The sequence below is a fragment of the Carettochelys insculpta genome, chromosome 14 (genome assembly GCF_033958435.1).
Source record: "Carettochelys insculpta isolate YL-2023 chromosome 14, ASM3395843v1, whole genome shotgun sequence".
Lineage (NCBI taxonomy): Eukaryota > Metazoa > Chordata > Testudines > Carettochelyidae > Carettochelys > Carettochelys insculpta.
Genome location: NC_134150.1, coordinates 41,444,156 through 41,453,406, shown reverse-complemented (window position 1 = coordinate 41,453,406; position 9,251 = coordinate 41,444,156). Strand labels below are relative to the sequence as shown.

General features: G+C 58.9%; 1 protein-coding gene across 1 annotated transcript; it reads left to right on the top strand.

The window, feature by feature from the left end:
- The first annotated feature begins 1,547 nt into the window (after positions 1–1,547).
- LOC142020894 (thyrotropin-releasing hormone receptor-like) lies at positions 1,548–8,810 on the top strand. Its single transcript, XM_075009134.1, has 3 exons — positions 1,548–1,912; positions 4,083–4,506; positions 8,412–8,810. The coding sequence occupies exons 1-3, from the start codon at positions 1,548–1,550 to the stop codon at positions 8,808–8,810; spliced, it is 1,188 nt and encodes a 395-aa protein (XP_074865235.1).
- The last annotated feature ends 441 nt before the right edge of the window (positions 8,811–9,251 follow it).

Below are 9,251 nucleotides of genomic sequence, written 5' to 3'. Positions count from 1 at the left end.
ATGAAAAGCCAGAGCGGACGTGCAGGCGGGTACGGCTGAAGAGCTTTGATGGGAGAGAGGGAGGTGAACCCTTCAGGAGCACTTTGCCTTGCCACCTACATTCCTACCACATAAGGACATAGAAATGGCCATTAGTGTGTCCAACCAGCCCAGCATCCTGTCTGCTGACAGTGGCCAGTGCCAGGTGCCCCAGAGGGGGTGGACCAAAGACAATGCTCAAGCGACTTGTCTCCTGCCATCCGTCTCCAGCCCGTGACAAACAGAGGCCAGAGACAGCATTCCTACCCCCTGGCTAATCGCCTATTATGGACCCAACCTCCATGAATTTATCTAGCTCTTCTTTGAACCCTATCAAAACAAAAAGCAGTCAAGTAGCACTTTAAAGACTAGCAAAATAGATTCTTAGGTGAGCTTTCACTCTCTGATTTGCTCACCTTGATTTATCTTTTTCTGACTTGTCCTCCTTGCTTACTGTTTTTGGTTCTCTGTGCCTTAAATGTTGAGTCTGTTCTGGTCTGGCTATGGTCTGAAGAAGTGGGTCTGTCCCACAAAAGCTCACCTAATAAACTATTTTGCTAGTCTTTAAAGTGCTACTTGACTGCTTTTTGTTTTGATAGTGTATAGACTAGCACGGCTTCCACTCTGTTACTATTCTTTGAACCCTGTTGCATTCCCAGCCTTCACAGCCTCCTCTGGCGAGGAGTTCCACAGGTTGACTGTGTGCTGTCTGGTAGTGCTCCCTGTAAGCCAGGCGCTTGTGTGGCTGCTCAGGAGAGAGGCCAATGCTGCCCAACTGATTAGCAGAGCGCCTGCTGGGGCTCTTTGTTTCTACGGGTGGTGCACATCCACATGTAGCCATGCACATAAAAACTTTATCCCGCACGTGGATGGGGAAGATTTGTGGGAACGTTGCATGCAAGCCCTGGCGCCTTTTCTTGATGCATGGTAACCCATCACCAGTCATCAGATAAGCAAGAACTGAATCACATCTTCACCTCATTCCCCACTATTTTGTTTCCTCTTCCCCACAATCCTGTTCCCTTCCTGCTAGGGCTCCAAACCCAGAGACAGAACTAGAGCCCTCATTCTCCCATGGTTCACCTGCACCGTTTCAATCCACAGCACTGACCACACCATGCTGTGGGGGACAGGTTCTGGTGGCTACCTGACAACAGCTGGCTGCGTGTTACCATCCTTAGGGGCTGGGTCAATGTCAGCAGAGCTGCTTGGGGAAGCCAGGGAGAACTCAGTCGCCCTTGGAGGTTTGCTAGGCTGAGCCCTGGGAGGAATGGGAGAGGTGGTTTGTAGGGGTGAGTGAGGCACAGAATCCTTCACTTTGCTCCTTGGTGCTTTTCTTGCAGCAAACAAAGCTGAGCTCGTTTGGTCAGAGGGAGCTGCCGAGCGTCTGGCTCAGATTGAAGGACAAAGACGGAGTCTTGAGTCTGGAGGAACTGACCCGTCCCTTCCCGTTCTCTCCAGAGTCACACCACCTTGAACTGTGGAGGGAGGCAGCGGCACCGGCTCCTGCCTCCGACCTGCCTGCAGCGATGGAGAACAGCAGCAAGTTTGACAGCCCCACGAACGTCTCCCTGGCTGGCACCGACGCCATCGAGTACAAAGCCATCTCGGTCTTCCTGGTGCTGGTGATCTGCACGGCAGGCATCGTGGGGAACGTCATGGTGGTACTGGTGGTTCTCACCACCCGGGAGATGAAGACACCCACCAACTGCTACCTGGTCAGCCTGGCAGTGGCTGACCTGATGGTGCTGGTCGCTGCTGGCTTGCCCAACATCTCTGACAGCCTGGCAGGGATGTGGATCTACGGGCACGCTGGCTGCCTTGGGATAACCTACTTCCAATATCTGGGTATCAACGTCTCCTCCTGCTCCATCACGGCCTTCACCGTGGAGAGGTGGGTGTGGACAAGGCTTCCCCTTTGCTCTGGGGGATGGGGGCAGCCCTACGGATGCTGCAGGGTGGGGCAAGCTTCTCCCATGCTGGTTCCTGTCCCTCACTTTCACGCAGACAGGCCCCTCCAGGGATGTGCCGGGAGGTACATCTCTGGTGCCTGCTCTGTGCTCGGCCTCTCTGGGAATTAGCGCCAACGTTAACAAGACCAGACCAACCTCTCACGAAGTCATTCACCCGCCAGCAAATGGCAGCAGCTTAGTCCTTCCAGGCCAGACAGGGACTAAGCATTGATGGTTCCCCATCCCAGTGGCTAGTGGGGTAAAGCTCTGGCTGCGCCCCAAGGATGCTGCATGCCTGGCAGATAGGTTTGCCACCAAGGCTCACCGTGACCCCGCACGGGCCTCCTGCCCTTTACTAGAGACTGTGGTTAGGGCCTTCTGAGCCAGCCAGCCTCCTCATAGGCTACGCCACAGTTTCAGGGTGAAAACTCCACCCTAGTCCTGGTTTCCCCTCTCACAGGGGAGTCCCTGTGCTGGTGGGGTTGGCTTGGGTGTTGTGGGGGGGGGGAAACCCAGGCTTACCCTCTGCTCCAGGGTCCAGCCCAGGGCCCTAAGGCAGCAGCAACAGATGGGTTTCCTCTACTCCCAGCCTAGCAGCTACTTCCCTGGGCCATGCCCCAAACACTCCCTCCCAGCACCTTTCCTCTGGCCCTGGCACTCTGCCCTGCTCACAGGCCTCCCCTCTTCCCCAGGGCACCTCTTTGCTCCCAGACCTGGGGCTCCTGCCTGCCCTGCAGGGAGACCTTTCGAACAACACCTCACCTCCCACCTTAGTAGCCAGCAGGTGCCCTGATTAACCTGCTGCTGCTGCTGGCAAGTTCTTAATTAGCCCCAGGTGCTGGCTTGTTTGTGCTGCACTAGCCTCAGCCCTGGTCACCTTGTCAGCCTCCTCCTGGCTCCTGCTAAAGTGGGTCTCTACAGCACCAGGGGAAGGATGCTGGATGGGGCAGGCAGGAGGGGGTTGTCATGCATCTGGGCATAGTTCCTCTGGGTGGTGTCCAGTGGCTCCCCAGAGAGCTTGGAGGAGCAGCAGGTGCTGTCTGGGGTTCTCTGCTCGGTGTCCCCCTCCGGTTCCCCCATTGTCCACCTGCCACCTGCACTCCCACCCCTGTTTTCTCATTAGTTGTCCTCGACACTCGGCAGAGTCCTGGGCCCAGTAGCTCCTCCCACTAGGCTAGGGGAGGAGCCTTCGCACTGAGCTGGCTTAGGCCCGCCCACTTCCCAGCGTCTAATAGTCACTCAGGGAAGAGGAAACTGTTCACCCCCAGCCCAGCATATCCACTTTCTGTTAGTGAGGGGCAGCCGCTGCTCTGGGTCTGTTGCTCTGGCACGCTCTTCGCCTGCCCCACCGGCCCACGGGGTATTGTGCCCACAAATGCAACTGCCCAGAGCCCAGTGCTGGTGCAGGCAGGCTGGTGCGAAAGCCCTTCTGGTGCTTTCACGAGGGTTTGTGCACAAGCATGCCTGGGCTGGGCATTGACCCCTATGGGGCTGGAGTTAGCCCCATGTCCCCCACCTGCCAGCAGTTGGACCTCCGACCCTCGCACGCCCACCAGGGAAGACCAGCGTGTAGATTGCCTTTTAATATGTGTCAAGAAAGGCTTCTCCAGCAGCCGTCTCCAAGGCTGGCTGGGTTAACGATGAGGCAGCTGCCCCCTCTTCTCACACCACAACAGCCCCCGGGGGGGACAGTGGAATTGCAGCTCCATCCTTGGCAGCTGCTATTAATCTGTGGGGAGTGAATTCTCCGCTTACGTTTCTTTGGTTAAGTGGGGTGGACGGGGGCGTCACCCGTTGGCCTCCAAGTTCCGGTGTCACAGATTCGAACAGACAAGGCAGGCAAAGGAGGGGGGAGGCAAAGTGACTTGCCCACGGTCACCCAGCAGAGCCCAGATTCTCCTGACTCCCAGCCCAGTGCCCCGTCTGCTAGACCACGCTGCTGCCTTTCTAGCCTGTAGCGCTCATCTCCAAGGACCAGTGTGGATGTGCCAGTGGCCCAAGCTGCAGCTGTAGAAGGCCTCTGTGTCCCCTCCCTGCCTGCCTGCCATGCATGGGCTCTGCCCTAGCTCTTTCCCCCAGCCAGTGTCATGGCTCTGTCCTTCCTGTCCCCAGGTACATCGCCATCTGCCACCCAATGCGCGCCCAGACCATGTGCACAGTGTCCCGGGCCAAGCGCATCATTGCTGTCATCTGGACCGGCACCTCCCTCTATTGCATGCTCTGGTTCTTCCTGGTTGACATCAACACCAGCCAGAGCCGGCACCTGGAGTGTGGCTACAAGGTCTCCCGCAACCTCTACCTGCCCATCTACCTGCTCGACTTCGCCCTCTTCTTTGTCACCCCGCTCTTTGTGGCCACCCTGCTCTACGGGTTGATCGGGAGAATCCTCTTCACCAGTCCCATCTCCCACCGAGCCAACGTGACCCCCGAGCCCTGGAGAGAGAGGAGTGGGATGGAGAAGAAAGGAGTGGAGGCCCCAGGAAGGAAGCCCAGCAGCCGCTCCAGGACTCAAGGGGCTCTCTCCTCTCGGAAGCAGGTATGGAGAGCTCCCCAGAGCCCTGGCCAAAGGGCCTGCATGCAAAATATTATTCGGCAGTGGTGAGGCCACATCTGGAGTATTGCATCCAGTTCTGGGGCCCCCACTGTAGAAAGGGTGTGGATGCATTTGGAGAGGTTCCAGCAGAGGGCAATAAAAATGATGAGGGGGTTGGAGTACATGACCTACGAGGAGAGGCTGGGGGATCTCGGCTTATTTAGTTTGTAGAAGAGAAGAGTGAGGGGGGATTTAATAGCGGCCTTCAACTTCCTGAAGGGGAGCTCTAAAGAGGATGGGGAGAGGCTGTTCTCACAGTAATGCGGATGGCAGGACAAGGAGCAATGGTCTGAAGTTGAGGTGAGGGAGGTGTAGGTTGGGTATTAGGAAAAACTCTTTCCCCAGGCGGGTGGTGAAGCACTGGAATGTGTTGCCTAGAGAGGTGGTGGAATCTCCATCCCTAGAGGTTTTTAAGTCCCGGCTGGATAAAGCCCTGGCTGGGATGGTTTAGTTGGGGTTGATGCTGCTTTGGGCAAGGGGCTGGACTCAATGACCTCCTGAGGTCTCTTCCAGCCCTGGGATTCTACAGTTTGATGAAAAGGGATGCTCCTGCAAACCCTGAGGTGGCACCCCTTGGAAGAGTGACCTGAGAGTCTTTATTTAAAGGTGGAAGATGCTGCTGGGCGTACCGGCAGGCTGAGATGGCTGGGAGGCACTAGATATGCCCAGCCGCCCCAAGTTCTATCAGGGCAGAGCAGACCGGGGGGGAACCTGACCTGGATGGACTCTACAATGGAGGAAGCAGCCCTGTGTAGGAGCCCAGTACAAAGCCTTCCCGCCCAGGGCCAGACTCTGCCCCCCTGAAGCTGCAGGCATCAGCCTCCTGCTGGGCTCTGGAATTTCAAACCCCTCTGGAAGTGTGTATGCCCCATGCTGAGCCGTGGGGAGGGGGCACGTCCCACTTTCTGGAGGTGACGATGGGCTCAGACGGGCTGGACATGGGGTGGGGGCTGTTTTCAGTCAAACTCCCAGGGACTGCCCTGTGTCTGACAGCATCCTCCACAGCCACCGTGGCACAGCCTTCCCTGGCCTACCCCACCCAGGGCCGAGTGCAAGCAGTGCGGTAGGCCTGGAGGCCAAGCCAGGGGGACACTACAGGCAGGTGAGATGTCAGACTCTCAGGGGACCCAGGGGACACATGACAAGCGCTGGGATAAAGGTGGCTGGACCGGACATGTAACATCCCCCACTCTGGGAACAGCTGGGCTGGAGGGGTTTAGTCATGTTCACTTTAGGACTCTGCCAGTCACCCCAGCGGCGCCCTGTTCCTTCCACTGCTTTGCTCAGTAGACACATGGGCCCACCAGCCACCACCCTGACCTCTCTGCTTGCAGGCCACAGGCTCCATAAGGTGGCTGGGGCTGGAATTCCCTGCACCTTTGAACAGATTCCCGATAACTCTGGTTCAATACCAGTGCACAGCAGGGCCCTGGCCCCAGGCGGCCCCTTGCAGCCGGGCCAACGGGCCCAACCAGGAGCTGGCATGAACGTTTCTTTTCAGCATTGGTGCTGGGGGGGAGGTGCAGGCCCCTCCAGGGAAAGCAAGCCAGTGGTGCAGGTTGTTAGAAGGGAGACAGAGTGTGTGGATGTGACCGGGAGAAGCAATTCTCCTAGCAGCAGGATGCGGGACGCGGCTTTGTCTGCACCCAACGCCTCTCAGCGACACGCCGGTCGGTGAAAGCCGAGCTGTGTACGCCTGGTGTGCCGCCGACCAGACCCCCACCCTTCACGAGCAGGGCTCGTGGTGCCCACAGGAGCACGCTCCCCCGCTGCCCACGGCCAAACTTTTCTCTGCTGCACGGAGACAGCAGGGCCGATGGAACCAACCCGCAGCTGTGTGCGTGCACCATGTTGCCTGAAATTCCCCAGGGCCATTGGCAGCTGCATGCAGTGCATGGTACAGTGCCAGGTGGCAGCCTACCTCATCCCCTGGCCAGCCCCTGCCACCTGCGGGCTGTGCCCACCAGGGCCACCCCACGGGCAGTGCGGAACCCAGGACAGCCCCCTGCTCTGACCCGGCCTTACTCCACCGCTTTGCTGGCCTGGTCCCAGCCCAGTTGTACCCCTTCCCTGAGCCCCCTCTCTTGAGTTGCTGGGAGCCTGGTGCCTGCAGCCAGTGAGCATGCTGGGGGAGGGGGTTTCACTGCTTCCCTCAAGCCCCCTCCGGGCACTGCAGCTGGGGCACAGTCACTCTGCTTCCTGCAGCCAGTGAGTGTGCGTGGGAGTGGGGCTGACCCCTGCTGCCTCCTGGCCCTGCTCCCCACGGCTCTGGGGCTGCTCCCCGCTACAGCTCCTGCCCTCCCGGCCCTGTGCACAGCGAACGTGCGGGTGTCTGGGAGTGAGACCGAGAAAATCAGCTTTTGCTTTGCCCTCCCTGTGCCGGGCTGATTTCAGTCGCTCCCAGTGACTTCCCCCAATCCTCATCCAGCCCCTGCCCCGCAGTCTGGTCCAGGGGCACCACTGGCCACCCAAGAGGCAGTGCTGCTGTTACTAGTGATGGCACTGTTGCAGATAGCCTGGCTTTAACCAGGCGGGTGAGTCTCTGCTGCCATCCTAACCACACCCTGATCTCTGGCTGGGGGAGCTGTCTTCCAGCTGCCTCCAGAGCGTGCCTGGCATGCTCGGAGTGGGGACTGGGCCATCGGAGACCAGCAGCGTTCCCTGTAAGAGAGAAGAGAAGTAGCTGTTCCCCTCTATTCAGCACTGCTGAGGCCACATCTGGAGTATTGCGTCCAGTTCCGGGGCCCCCCAGTTTAGAAAGGATGTGGATGTGCTGGAGCAGGTTCAGCGGAGGGCAACAAAAATGATTAAGGGGCTGGAGCACAAGACCTGTGAGGAGAGGCTGAGGGATTTGGGCTTGTTTAGTTTACAGAAGGGAAGACTGAGGGATGATTTAACAGCAGCCTTCAACTTCCTGAAGGGGAGCTCTAAAGAGGAGGGAGAGAAACTGTTCTCAGTGGTGTCAGAGGGCAGAACAAGGAGCAATGGTCTGAAGTTGCAGAGGGAGAAGTGTAGGTTGGATATTAGGAAAAACTAGGCGGGTGGTGAAGCACTGGGATGTGTTGCCTAGAGAGGTGGTGGACTCTTCATCCCTCGAGGTTTTTAAGTCCCGGCTTGACAAGGTCCTGGCTGGGATGACTTAGTAGGGGTTGACCCTCCTTGAAGCAGGGGGCTGGACTAGATGACCTCCTGGGGTCCCTTCCAGCCCTGGGATTCTGTAAGTTGAGCACTTGGGCTCCCACACAGGAGAGATTCAGGTGCTGCCTGAATTAGCAAAGTGCCCAGAGCTGGCGGCCTGTGTTTCTACTGGTGGTGCACCCATGGATATAAAAAATTAGAGGGAACCCACTGGCCAGCAGCCCTGCATAGTTCTTCCCTGCTGCGCACCAGAGGGAGCCTGGAACTTGTCGAGGCAGGGCCCCAGCCCTTGGCACAGGGACATGCAGCGATGCCAGCCCAGCCTGGCAGGTTTCCCACCTCGGGCTCGGTGAAAACAGATGCGCTGGCTGCAGACAGCAAGCTGAGTGCCAGGCAGCCAGTGCAAAGCCAGCAGCTCTGCTTTGGCAGATCCCCAGGCACACAAGCCAGGGAAGGATGCAGACTCCCACTCCTGGGGTTCTCTGCCCTTCCATCTCCCTGGCTTTGAGCCGGCAGGTTTGCCAGCCTGCCAGCCACTGGCTGCTGAGAGGGGGCGTGATGCGGTGAGTGTGCCTGGGGCGGCCTGCCCGGAGATTGCTTCAGTGGGTCAGTGGCCTTGTGGTGAGGATGTGGTCCGGGAGCTCCACGGAAAGCAACACTCTAGGATGCCAGTGACCCAGCTCGGCCTCCCTGCTGTGTCCTCTCTGCAGGTCACCAAGATGCTGGCCGTGGTGGTGATCCTTTTCGCCCTGCTGTGGATGCCCTACCGGACGCTGGTTCTGGTGAACTCCTTCCTGGACAGCCCCTTCCTGAACCCCTGGTTCCTCCTCTTCTGCCGGGTGTGCATCTATGCCAACAGCGCCCTCAACCCCGTCGTCTACAACCTCATGTCCCAGAAGTTCCGGGCTGCCTTCAACCAGCTGTGCAAGTGCACGGCAGGGGGGCAGCTGCTGCCCCACAGCCTGTACGCAACCACCGCCAGCTACAGCCAGGCGAGGGAGCCCCAGCCCCGGGACCGTAAGGAAGGCAAACAGCCCCCGGCGGCCAACAACACGGCCCTCCCCAGGCAGCAGCCGCAGGGGGACGAGCCGTACGTCGGTGCGGTGTAGCACCCCAGCCCCCCTTCTCTGTGTATAGACACGCCCCATGCACAGGGTGGGCCCCTCCATGCTGTCCCGGCCCCTGGGTATATTTTGCCAGGGGAAGGAGCTGGGAGAGGGGAAGTATGCGAGATGCTCCCCTCACCCCCCCCTCTGGTGCACATGCCACCCTGAGGCCTGAGCTCCATCCTCTGCTATCGTCCCTGCTCCAGCTGGTGCCACCCCAAGGGCCCTGGAAGCCGAGGCAGGCAAAGGAAAGGGAGGGCCCTTGGCAGGCTGGGAGAAGAGCCCCCGTCAGGCTGAGCTCCGAAGGGGCGAAGACAGTGCAAACAGCCAGTCACAGCGATTCAGAACAAACCGGGCACTCTGGGAAGGAGCAAACCTTCCCACTTTGGGGTGCAAACCAGCCACCCACTAGGAGTGGGCAGGCGGTACAGCCTGTAACACTGC

Bases quoted from the DNA above. Each gene is read 5' to 3' on its own strand.
- LOC142020894 (XM_075009134.1), top strand. From the start codon at position 1,548: ATGGAGAACAGCAGCAAGTTTGACAGCCCCACGAACGTCTCCCTGGCT. The intron at 1,913-4,082 runs GTGGGTGTGGAC...TCCTGTCCCCAG, and splicing joins ACGGCCTTCACCGTGGAGAG to GTACATCGCCATCTGCCACC. The intron at 4,507-8,411 runs GTATGGAGAGCT...TCCTCTCTGCAG, and splicing joins CTCTCTCCTCTCGGAAGCAG to GTCACCAAGATGCTGGCCGT.